The sequence below is a fragment of the Haemaphysalis longicornis genome, unplaced genomic scaffold (genome assembly GCF_048455015.1).
Source record: "Haemaphysalis longicornis isolate Haplotype H1 unplaced genomic scaffold, Haemaphysalis longicornis Haplotype H1 scaffold_10, whole genome shotgun sequence".
In the NCBI taxonomy this organism is placed as follows: Eukaryota; Metazoa; Arthropoda; class Arachnida; order Ixodida; family Ixodidae; genus Haemaphysalis; species Haemaphysalis longicornis.
The window spans coordinates 145,393,203-145,405,835 of record NW_027526204.1 but is presented as its reverse complement, the minus strand read 5'-3'; the positions used below and the strand labels follow the sequence as shown (position 1 = coordinate 145,405,835).

Genomic DNA, 12,633 nt, shown 5'->3' with positions numbered 1-12,633 from the left:
TTGCTGCAACGTGAAAAAACGTGCACACAGGCAACGTTGCCTATACATTGGTTGTAAACGTTGAGTCAATGTTGCTGAATGTGTCCAACGTTGGCCCACATTCGGCAACATTGTCACCACGTTGTGTAACGTTGCCTAACGTTACGCAACATTGGCAACGCGGCAGAAACGTTGCGGCAACAATTTGTGCTACTAGGGATACGACCCTGAACAGGTTGGGGAACCGAAATAGAATACGTGGCTTTTGAGAATATCAGACTGCAGCAACGCAAAGCAGAAAAAACACTCTGTATACACGAAAATTCCGGTAATAATTTTAACGCAGGGCGCACAAAACACTTGCGTACTTTCTAGCCCGGATATCAAATCAATAGAAACCGAAACTTATACGGATCGCATTGATCAGCATTTTTTTTTCTTTCGTTTATTAGAGTTGTATATATCGGCAAAGCTGTTCAACTCAATCAATGTTGTTGAATAAAAGATCTACTTAGATTTTAGGGGCTCGTGTCTTTTTTTTTTTTTTTTTTGACACGTTCGTAAGTAGACTATGTCTTCTTTTCTTTATGTGGGTTCATTATCTCTATGGCTTCATGGCTCAATAAAGTTTCGTACTATCTTCAAGATAAGACAAATACGAAGCTAACAAAAATCAGTGCCTTTCCATCATTTCAACGAGACACGCGGTTTCAGCATCAGTTTTGTCTTTTGTGTATTCCTTGCAATAAACCTAATAAACTCTCTGCTTCTTTTGCATAGAATCAGCCAGCCTCTTTGTATTAAAGTCCTCTAGCCATCACTTCATGGGACTTCATGCAAAAATTGAGAGGGTGTTGCTTCATGCCTAAAACGCCCCTAACACCATGCCCATATATCTAGTGCTAACACTGTATAAAACGCGTAAAAAATGAATCTGATTAAACATAATTATAACTGATTTTCTTATCTCAATTTGTTTAAATAAGTCGGTAAGTTATTTCCTTATTAATACAGTCATGTGTGGCATACTGCCGCCACGCGCCGCTAGCTACCTCTTATAAGCAAGGAGCATAGAGAAAAGGCAAAGAGGAAGTTTTCTTTTCGTTTATGAGACTGCGCTAGTTTTGGCGAAAACAAAGTTCTGCAAACATTTAGTGCTTCGCTCACAAGTAAACAAATCGCCCCGCTAATTTTTTTTAATGTTAATCAGAAATCAACAAATCTCTCTTCGATTTACAATGACCATCGCCCGCCAGACGCGCTGAAAGCGCCGAGGTGTTGTCAAGGTTGACGCTGTGTCAGGAAGCCCTACATGTGTGTTCCGGTTCTACCGCACCTTGCTTGACTGAGCGCGCTCAATATTCTCCATTGGAGTTTTCCCCTGTTTATGGGAGGAAACTCGTCGTCCGCCATGCCGTCGCCTGTGATCGTGGCTGCCACCGCCAAACACACAGCTACCGTGAGTTAGGCTTATGCTAATCACGCCGAAGCTTTTTTGGTGTGATCGTACCGTGCCACTTCGGCGTGTCAACTCAGTACCGGCTGACAACCACCGCTTTATACAACGCTGAAAGATCGAAATGGAACTTCGCCTTTAATCTACGATTTCTTCGTTTTGCATGCCGCGAAGAGAATTCAGCGTTTCGAATGAACCGAAGTTGTTTGCAGCGCGATCTCCTATGCGAGAAAGCCGCGCGACAATCTAATTAGTCGGCGACGGAAATCCTGCGTGGAGGCAATCTTTCAATGAACCGTAGCGCGTCGCAGCTTACGCTTCGTACTTCCGTAAAGGGTAAGGACGCGTCTGAAATAGAACGGCGGGAAAAATCGATACGAAAGCAGGCTATTGCGACCTGCGACGAGGTGTAGTCACGAGCGGGCAAGCCAGCATTGGCGCGTGGCGACACGCGTACGGCTCTTCCGCAGTGCAAGCCGGGGCGGATTTCCAATTCATACGTGCGTGCAGCGCTTTTCTTTATGTCGTGTGCGGAGAAAACGTGCGCATTCGCCTGGAAACGTGATTACTTGTCTGAATTGAAAGCAATAAATTGAACTCCGTCCGGCATGAAGGGGGGGGGGGGGAGGGGGGTCAAAAATTATGTGGTTATGGAGAGCTGAGTATTCCTCATAAGTGACTAGAATTTGGAAGCTTTGTACATGATAGCTGTAAAATTCTAGTGTTTCTGCACCGTTCCAGGTCATATTCCTGCATGGCCTGGGAGACACTGGGTAAGACATCTTACTATCATGTCGAGTTGTTCTAGTACACGTGGAGCTATAGATTAGTTTCTAGTTTCAAGAAGTTGCTCGCCCAGGCTAATTGTTGGCACTATTGCACCTAAAAGCAGCCTATAACTTATCCCGCGCATGATGCATGTTACGCAAGGGTAACAAAAACTTGCTAAAACAGCTATGGCTGTATGAAATTTGAAAATTGTTAACACTTGCCCTTTCCCCCTTTCCTTTTATTTTGTCATTTTGTACAGGCTAGGCTGGTCGTCAGTATTTGAAGCAATACGGCAGCCACATGTCAAGTACATATGCCCGACAGCGTAAGTGCTGGTGTACTTTTCTTGATCAAAGCCTTCGTACCGCGTATCTTATGAACAAGAACGTTCTATCTTTCGTAATGCAACAGAATGGCTTAAATTTACTCCAGAAACAAAAAAATTCCATTTTCCAGTCCAACTATTCCTGTCACACTCAACGGAGGCATGCGGATGACGGCATGGTTTGACCTGTGCTCCCTGGACCCCAATGCTGCAGAAGACGAGAGCGGCATCAAGTCGGCCGCCGAAGGGAGTAAGTCCCGTCAAACTACTCTGCACACATTTTCAGTTGCGCAGCGTCGGAGACATTGAGCTGGCGCCAATGACGTTTTGACAAAACTGCAAGACCGCCACATCAGTTCAGGCTACACTCAAAATGAAACTTCGTTTCGGTGTGAAAGGACTGGCGTTTGGTAACACACTCGAAACATCCCAGCCAGGAAAGAAGTTTCTTTTTTGGCTGGGAATTACGTATTAAACACAGGTATTAAACCAAGAAAGTTATTGTAGTTATGATGATGGAAATTAAGGGGCTTATGTAGTTTTTCATTCTGATTGTAGATATAAAATTTGTTTTTGTGTAAAATGACTATATTCAAATTTATTTGGGTTTGTATATTTGATTTTTGGCAGCCTCTGTAAAAAAAAACTGTTGAAGGGATGCAGCTAAACAAGGTACCAGTGAACTTAGCACAAAACAAGGTGTGCAATAAGACTAACATTATCATTCTATCTGGTCTGTAGCCGAAGTTACGGCCGTTTAAAATTTGGGCCGGTTTGAAAGGTGGCAACCAGAAAAACCGGTTTTGCCTTCCAGGCCCAAACCCTTTCATTTGGGATAGAGGACATATGCTCGACAAAAATCGGTTGTCTGTCCCTTTAATATCTCTTATTTGTTGGAAGTTTGAAATGAAATTGGTATCGTTACCAGGACAAAGCAGGCTTTTTGATAACCGTAACTTGTATTTCGTCTCCGCGGCCCCTTCAATTGTGATGCCTTGTGGAAGATTTTGGAGCAAGACTGTTGCTGTCCATTTGGCCTTTCTCATGCAACCTGTTTAAAAGACCCACGCCTCCGTTTCTGCCGCAGTCCACAGGCTGATAGAGGAAGAGGAGAGAGCGGGCATCTCCTCTGAGCGTGTCGTGCTGGGCGGGTTCAGCATGGGTGGAGCCCTGGCCCTCTACTCGGCGCTGCGCTTTCCCAGGCGCCTGGCTGGGATCCTGGGACTCAGCTGCTGGCTGCCCCTCTACAAGCACTTCCCAGCCGTATGTGCCGCTTTGTCAGTTGGCGATTGGCTGTGGGACAGCGAGGGACAAGGAGAGGGCGAAGCGGGTCAGGGAACAAGCGCGTGTTAAGGACATATTAGTAGAAATTAAGAAGAAATGGGTGCGGACAGGGCATGTAATGCGAAGGCAAGATAACCGGTGGTCATTAAGGGTAACAGAGTGGATAGGCAAGCGTGGCAGGGGGCGGCAGAATGTTAGATGGGCAGATGAAATCAGGAAGTTTGCGGGGATAAATTGGTCGCAGTTTGCACAGGACCGGGATAATTGGAGATTAATGGGAGGTGCCTTTGCCCTGAACTGGGTGTAGATAGGCTGATGATGATGATGATTGGTTGTGGGGTTTAATGCGCCGAAGCTACACTGGGGCTACGGCTTGCACCGTAGTGGAGGGCTCCGGATTAATTTTGACCATCCAGGCATCTCTTAACGTTTGCTGAAATCTCAACACACAGGCGTTCTTGCTTTCGCCTCCGTCAGAAAAGTGGCGACCGCAGCCAGGAGTTGAACCCGCGTCCTTGGGCTCAGCAGCACAATGCCTTGGCCACTGAGCCACCGCGGCAGGCAGTTGCACGGGCCTATGCTGTGTGAAGTTGGAATGGTAGGTCGTTGTGAGCGGGTGAGATCTCTTTAAAGCTTAAAGGGTTGTGGCTCCTCATCACAGGATAGTAAAATGAAAGATTGGATGGGTTGGTACGTTTTAGTTGATTGATTGATTGTAGGTTTTAACGCGCCGACGCAACGCAGGCGGTAAGGCGCGCCGTAGTGGAGGGCTCCGGATTAATTTTGACCACCTGGGGATCTTTAATGTGCGCCGAAATGTCGTACACACGGGCATTTTTGCTTTTCGCCTCCATTAGAAAAGCGACCGCCGCGGCCGGGAATCGAACCCGCGTCCTCGGGCTCAGCAGCGCAACGCCTTAGCCACTGAGCCACCGCGGCGGGTTGGTACGTTTTAAACAAATAACGCAAACGCTCGTTTCGTGCGAAGTTATACACCAATGTCCCACATAATCCGCAGAGTTGAACGGAAAAACAGCTTTCCGAGATGGGGTAACCCGCAGAAGAAAGGACAGCTGTGCGAGTTTGAACACACCCTTGTGCTTGTTGCTTAAGCCACTTCCTGCATTTAGCAGCTGTTAGATCGCATAGATGTAGCGCATGCACGGCCTGACCTCTTTCCGCTGCCATTTTGCTTGCTTGTTAAGTTTCTGCTGTAGCCCACATCCTGTACAGCAGCTGCAGACAAGTAGGTGCACTGCTACGGCAGGAAGTTTGCTGCTTAGTCGATTCCAACAATGTTTTACAGTCGAGCCCGTTTATAACGAGCACATAAGGTTAACTGGAATCAGTGCGTTATGTCCGCTTTTTGCTATATCTGGGCACGAAATCTGTGTATACAAATGGTAACGGGAAACGAAGAAGCTGTTATCTCATCAAAACTGGGTTTGCTATAAGTTGGAAATACTGTAGCACAGGATGCTAGCGGCAACTAAGGAGTGGGCAACAGCAACAGAGTTAAAAACAGTTTTCGTGCGGAAAAACTGATTCGGTCCAACAAAACTTGTTGCTGAGCTAGTTGGTACATACGTAAAGAAAGAAGAAAATGTGGTGCAGGTGCAAACTAGACGGGGACCTGTCTTACCTTGCCTTCTTCGTCCTCGTCTAGTTTGCGCCACTTTTTGTTTCCTTTGATTCACTCCGCTAACAACTTGCCAGGCAGCAACCACTGTTGCCTCGCTGTATCTTTTTTTTTTTTTTTTGGCCCCATTTAGATGTTTTGTGAGCTCAGAGTTGCGAGTTTCACACCCGACCATTCAAGCGTTAGGTTTCTTACATTGCCATCATGTAGACGATTTCGAAGAATGTCAAGTTTCAAGTAAGCTGTAGCCGCATTCACACAAATAAGTCGCTACAAAAACTACAGTTCCAAAGTGAGAACGACATGCCTGTTCAAGTTTGATCAATGATACGTGTCTACGATCGTGGTAGCCTTTAGGCATGTGCCCTGCAGGCTGAACGACTTATTGTTCTGGGTAAAATATCAGACTCTGAATCTCTTTTTATCTTTTGTTTACAAGCAAACTGTGCTTTGTCTGTTCAGAAATAATTAAAGCTTCCCATAAATTTGCCTTCCATGTTTCTAGGAGGCAAAAGAGCACGTTTCGCATTGTGAACTCATTCAGTATCTCAAACTCCAATACATTCAGCATCACAAACTCATTCAAGCAAAGTAGGTGACGCCACCTAGAAGCTGAAAATTTTTTAAAAATCACTAAGTTACAGGCCTTCTTAAGTTTTTTCATTCTCTCGTGACATAGAGTGCGTTTTCCACAAATTATTGAGCAAGTTTCATTTTCGTCCTCCTGTTAAACCGAGCTGACAAAAAAAAAAAAAAAAAGAAGAAAGAAACAGGTTGGTCACGCGTGGCCAGAGAGCATAAATAGGTATAGGATGCAAAGTGGCCCATTGCAGCAGGTGCGGGCAAGCGAACAGACAATGCAACAATGCAGACCCATTATGGCAAGTGCGGGCAAGCGACTAGATAACGTAAGAATGCAAACCTTTAACGCTGACTACAAAGCTGCATAGTTGCAACGGGGAAGGAGAGGTTGGTAGTTCCTGGTGGATGAGATGATAGTGGCCCACAGTTCATTCCAAGGCTGTGCGGTGGAATGGCAATCATGGCAACCGTGCCGTTTCTTCTCCTGCGACAGATGCCGCTAATTTACCGCAGGCCCAGCGCTTGTGACGTTATCTGGTCGCCCTAGGAAGCGGCGTTTCCCTTCCGGTCTTGTTCTTGCTCCGTGCTTGTGTCGCCTTGATGCAACGTTTCTCTTCTGCCTCTCCCACCCGTGGACAAACAGGCCGCGGTGGGGAACCACGAGACGCCCTTTCTGCTGTGCCACGGAGACTGCGACGACCTGGTGCCCATGCGCTGGGGCATGCTGACCGCTGACCTCCTCAAGAGCTTCGCCCAGAACGTCACTTTCCAGCAGTACCGGGGCATGGGCCATTCCTCCTGCGAGGAGGTAACTCTCTCTCTCTCTCTCTCTCTCTCTCTCTCTCTCTCTCTCTCTCTCGCGCACGCATTGCGGTGCAGTCAGCGGTGGAGAGTCGCAAAGATTGCGGTGAAAGATCACTTGCACTGTCCTGTCGCATTGTACGAAAAATCTGCCATCTTTTCCTGAAGTTGAGGGAGCCGCATCAGCTGAAGGTGCGTCTGATCCATCGTCAAAACTTCAAAGGCCCAAATTTCAAACAAAAAACAAACCCACGCGACGATTTCTCACGCACCAACTACACACATCTACGAATGATCTAAATGTTTACCTATCGTGGTTTATAAGACAGATATGCTATTGTGGTCCTTCATGTTCGATGCGTGCTTCGTCTTATCTAGAACCATTCCTTTTTGGCGATTTTCGAGTAACAGTTTCCACACAAAAAAAAAAAAACCCGGTTTCATGAACACGCCATGTGTCCAGAGATCTTGTCGGGGCTTTTCAGTCGACCAACGGATCTATGGGGCAATTCATTAGTTTTTTGACAGGACGCCATCAGACCTTAAATCAACTTTTGGGCAGAATTTGTGAATACTCCGGTGGTTTGTAAGCAACAATTGTTTAATGAAGTATGGTACAGTGCATATTGCAGGGAAGGAATGTGCGAAGGCGCTCGTGTGTGATCCAAGAGCATAATAAACCTTGCATAAACTGTAATGTGATGTGTTCCAGTATTGCATCCGCGGTATTTGTTCTGAAGGATTCAAAAGCCATGTTTCAAGGTGCTGTGGAGAGATGACGGTACCGCCAGCAGGAACATTTATTTTGTGTTCGCTGTGGTCGTTTCAGGAGACAAAGGACATCGCTACTTACCTCCAGTCCAGGCTTCCACCGCAGGCTGAGTAGGAGGCCGCCGCCAACGAAAGCAGCACAGAACCGATGAGCATGTGTGCCCTAAAAGGACTTGCTTTTACCTTCCCCTTCGCACCATCCCCCTCTCGTGTGTTTGCCTTCGAGAGTGCACTGCATCTTCTTTGTTCATACATTTCTGAGCATTCCAGGCTCCCTCTCACTACCCCCGCCCCGTGTGAATGCTTCGAGAGAAGAAAAAAAAAGTAGGCATGGTTGTCGGACATGCGTGCACCTAGTGTTTGCAGGCTAGGCTTGGGACGAGAAATAAATGCGCTCAGACAAGCTCCGATCCTGTCTCGTGCTTCTCATTACACGTAAAGGAGGAAAGGAACCACTCGCCGTTCATTCCAAGAACAACTACGGAACACAACCAATGTTGACAACAAACATTTATCAAAAAGAAAAGTCATGACAAATTGGGTGAGTTGTGGTGTGATCTTCCTACCCCTTGAGCATAAATACAATATTTTATGAAAAATAGTACGTAAGATGAGCAGCTCTGTGTTGTTCTACATCTTGCCAAAAGCTCTGACCATTTTATCTTTTTTTCTTGTTCCCATAAAAATGACATTTTCACTCTCAAACCCTAATATAACTTCAGCCTTCAACATAACTTGAGTGGAGAATTACACATTCCAAGTTGACTCGCAAAAGAAGTTCATTCACTTGTGCCTTAACAAGACCGGTGGACTGACCACAACGTTCAAAATGCATTCCTGCCACCTTCTCGAAATTTTAAGCCACACACGGGCTTTTCAAACATTTGTATTCCAAAGTGAAAACTAGACTGCAAAAACATGAAAAAATATATATATATATACATATATGTACACTAATGGCAAACCTCGCCAGTCCCATGGCTATGCATGAAATGGGGCACTGCAACCACCGTCGCTGCTTGTACGCGGTGAAATACAGTATCCCCACTCTGGCCACCTTGCCCTCAACATTCATCCAGGATACGTATCGTTGCGTACCTATACTGCGCAGAGTGCTGGTGCCGAAACAACACAACCGGACTAACTCCGGCTTCCGACGAAGTCCGTACAAGACGAACGAGCCCTTCTAGCGCACAGTAGCCCAGTCCCCGACCGCACGCGGACGAAAAACAGTAGTCTCCGCTGACCACGCCCCCCAGCAAAAGTCTAGAGCATTCCTTCACCACTGTGGTCACCGCCGGTCTCGCCAGCAACTCTTCGACCGTCGGCTTTGGAGCTTTCTTCTTCGGGAGCTTCGCATCCTTCGGCTTTCGCAGCTTCCGTAGACGCTCGAAAGGCGCTTCCACCGAACCTCCGAAGCCGTCTTGTCTTAACGCTTCGAAGTCTTCCTCCGTTGGGGCTGAGATGGAATCAAACCTTCGCGGAACGCCCTTTGAGCAACTACTCAGTTCAACGCAAACTAGAGCGCGAGAAAGGTCTAAATTCGCCGCTTGCGCGACCGTTCGGATGTCTTCCAAAGCCTTTGAAGCTGCGGTCACGGGGACTTTCTTTCGCGGCTTGTTGGCTTCCGCAAACAGGGCCGCCAGCCTCCTGAGCACTTTTCGGCTTCGGAGCACGTAGAACGGTGGGTCGGAATCTCCGGAGTCGTCGGAGTTTGGATGGCTCGCCAGCTCTCGCCAGTCTCGGACCAACTGAGCCCAGGGAAAGAAAAAGGGGCACGACACGCGCAGTTTCTTGAACGATGGCCGCTTGTCCGGGGGGTACCTGAAACAGTTGAGAGGAAGTGATTTCCCTTGCGAGCGATGCCTACCAACTACAACCCTACACATCAATTCTACTAGTTTTCCTAACATCACACCACAAAGCCCATTCCCATTCTGCTGGGTTTCTTTTCACGAAAGACACGATCACATCTGGCAAACAAAGCGTTTTGCTAGCGCACAAATGCAGCAGCAATCTTTACAAACAGCTGAACTCTGTTGGTTCCTTTGCTATGTTCAGGCTCCAATGAATGGAAGAAAAAATTCACAGTTACTTCCCCTACAAAATAAATCTGTGAAAAAAATTGAATCTCAAGAACTGCTCTGCATTTGCTGCATGAAGCAGTTCGCCATCCTACACATAAACAGTCGGAGGCATTCCTGCTAGACATTTTTTAGTGGTAGCCTCAAACGGGGTTCCATCCTACTGCACAACACCACCACCTTTGACAAAAGGTGATACACTGAGGCAGACCACACAAATGCACAAAAGGAACTGTCAGTTCAGAGTTCCACGAGTTTTCCAATGCAGCAACCACAATACAGTTAATTTGTACGTTAAGCATATGTTGGTGTCTGAATGAATTGCCCCGCATCTCGCGCACCAAAACCATGGCATTGGCAGTTGCCCAATCAGCCGTGTAATTTTAAAGCGAAACTTTCAGTGGTGGTGTTCAATGTCACGCCAAACACACTGCAGGAAAGCCAACTTTGCACAATGGTTTGCACAAGACTATGACGATAAGGGGGAACACGGGTCTTAAAACAACTTCTTATTTCCAAGTAAACTCTATGAAACTTGTCAGTCTTGCTGCCTTTTTCCGCACTGATTTCAAATATGCCATTATTTTTTCAGTTGGTCATTTTTGGTAAAATTATAAACAGAACAGTTTTGATAATAAAACTGTAATGTTTATATTTTCCAATTCTATGAACCCTGGTGAATGGAATAATCGAAGTTCTTTGATGCATCGCTTGTAACTAATTCTACAGCTCATTAAACTTTGGTGGCACCAGCGGTAAGGAACCATTTTGAGTGCCCATTCCGAACGATGAAGTTTAATGAGCTGTAAAATGAGTTCCAAGCGATGCATCAAAAAACTGCTTCGATTATTCCATTCACCAGGGTCCATAGTATTGGAAAATATAAAGATTACAGTTTTATGACCAACACTGTTTTGTCTATTGTTTGACCAAAAAGGGCTGATTATCTCTTAATTATCTGGGGAACTAATTCAACTGCTGGAAATTAAAAGAACTTGTTTTACACGAGTGCCCCCCTGCCCCTAAAGTCACATCATCAGGGTTTCACTGTATTACAGTCAAATCCCGTGATAACGAAACCCCACTAGTACGACATTTCCACGGCAAAAAATTATTTTCGGACCCCAGCAAATGTTCATAGAAGACCATGTACAGTCGAACCCTGCTACAACGAACTTAGCTTCAACGAAATATTTCCAAATCCCCGTCAGCTAGCCATAGAAGTCAATGTAACTAAGTCCTCGCCACAACGAACCATTTGTCTGGCTTGCTTTCGCTTCAACGAAATTTCCTCTCATTGAAGCTGCTTTTGAACGTTTATTTTACAATAAAATAAGCATAACACCAGCTATCTGCAACTCCTTACGAATTCAAGGCGCTTAGTCTCACCGAAAACGTGCGCGGCACGCCCACACCACCACCCATACATAAACAAAAACAAACTCGTAGATAAACGCCATTCTTTACTGGCGATAACGATGCAGCTGGCTGTCTTTACATGAGGCACAGGCCCGGTTCGCCAAGCCGGAGCTACAGCCAATCCGTATCCAGTTAAAATCGCACGAATGCGCTCTGCTGCTGGTGCGCCGCCGTCATGTATGTGTTGTGAGCAGCTGTCATAGCAATTTTCCTTCTACAATTCTTCAAAGTCAAGAGCAAAAATAATGCTTTCATCTTTAGTCTTGAACCCGCATCATCCTACCTTAGTCGCGAGTGCAGGGTCGTGATACGCAAGCGCGCGCAACTTGCCTGTGAAGGTCAGTTGCCACCAAGCCCAGATAAGATAACGGCACCTCTCCTGCCACAAGCAAGAGGGGAGCTTCGGAAGGCCTAGCAGCTATCTGCAAGTAATCAGCTCGGTAGATACGCCTTGTTGCACAGCAATATGTTTTGCGGTCGCACTTCTTCACCCTCCCCTGTAATGCGCTCGTTACATGCAGGCAAAAAACATAACCACTGGTACGTTTGGTCTCCGAATAAGCACGATGTAATTGCAAAGCACTCTTTTTCTGTCAATGATGTGGATAATATACAGGGCTATTTTTCTTACCCTTCCGTGGTGTGTTGAGGCAGATTTCGCCTCAACAAATTTTCGTTTCAACGAAATTGTTCGCACATCCCGTCAATTTTGTTGTAGTGGGATTCGACTGTATTTCATATCTCGCGGCAACAAAATGTTTTTGGAAAGTGATCCCGCGTTAACGAAGTTCCCTGCAAGTCCGGTCGGCATTTATCTACTCATTTGAGGCCAGCGGTGTTTAATAAGTGCTCAAATGCATTTTTTTTTTTTCGAATTCGAAGTGCGTAGACTGCCACAGCACGCTTGCATGGCCACCGCCATATTTGTTTACAAAAAAGACCGTGCAGCAGGCAGCCAAGGAGCATGAAGGTAGCCTCGCAGCGCCACCACCAGGTGACACATGGTGATTCACCGCTTTGGCTACGACAATGGCTACACTAGCCGGCTACCACTGAACAGCCCGCCGGGCGCACATGCATCTGTTGTACGCGCGGTGGTCGGCACGTCGTTTGCTCCCAATAAGATGCCTCCGCTAGCCCTAAAGCGGAAGTTTTTATCTCTACAAGATGAGGCAGCTATCACTGCCTAAGTTTGGGACTGCCTGCAGCTAGCTGTACCATTCTGAAAAGCAAGGGCACCATGCTACCACGTGCGCAAAACAAAACAGTCGCGGTCGTGGCCTTTCTGGACAACAACAAAGCGGTGCTCACTTAGTTTTGTGGACAGCATTGGAACAACGAGGTGCCACTGTCTGGCAAAGTTTTCCAACAGAAGAACCTGGGCTTCGCTTGCTTGCTACATGGTGCCAAAAACGTGCAGAGAAGGTGAAACCGCAGAGACGTTTTGGTGCATTTGACCCGATTCCGTTGTTCTTCGACACACATGACGACTAGCAACGAACCACTTCTTGGTGCACGAGAG

General features: G+C 46.6%; 2 protein-coding genes across 3 annotated transcripts in view; one reads left to right on the top strand and one right to left on the bottom strand.

Moving 5' to 3' along the window:
* The first annotated feature begins 1,205 nt into the window (after positions 1-1,205).
* Positions 1,206-8,018, top strand: Apt1 (Acyl-protein thioesterase 1). The gene is made up of 7 exons (XM_077691180.1): positions 1,206-1,438; positions 2,177-2,208; positions 2,466-2,531; positions 2,663-2,781; positions 3,619-3,794; positions 6,680-6,844; positions 7,667-8,018. Exons 1-7 carry the CDS (start codon positions 1,367-1,369, stop codon positions 7,721-7,723), a joined length of 687 nt encoding a protein of 228 aa, XP_077547306.1. The 5' UTR covers positions 1,206-1,366; the 3' UTR covers positions 7,724-8,018.
* An 82-nt stretch (positions 8,019-8,100) lies between these two features.
* Pop1 (POP1 ribonuclease P/MRP subunit) overlaps positions 8,101-12,633 on the bottom strand; it is a 33,600-nt gene continuing 29,067 nt past the window's right edge. For both annotated transcript variants that reach the window (XM_077691177.1, XM_077691179.1), the window contains exon 10: positions 8,101-9,432. In XM_077691177.1, the coding sequence (XP_077547303.1) occupies positions 8,673-9,432 (760 nt within the window). In that variant the 3' untranslated portion in view covers positions 8,101-8,672. The remainder of the gene's footprint in view (positions 9,433-12,633) is intronic.

Excerpts from the sequence above, each read along its gene's own strand:
- Apt1 (XM_077691180.1), top strand. The coding sequence starts at position 1,367 with ATGGGAGGAAACTCGTCGTCCGCCATGCCGTCGCCTGTGATCGTGGCT. Across the intron at positions 1,439-2,176 it reads CCGCCAAACACACAGCTACC|GTCATATTCCTGCATGGCCT; the intron begins GTGAGTTAGGCT and ends GCACCGTTCCAG. Across the intron at positions 6,845-7,666 it reads GCCATTCCTCCTGCGAGGAG|GAGACAAAGGACATCGCTAC; the intron begins GTAACTCTCTCT and ends TGGTCGTTTCAG.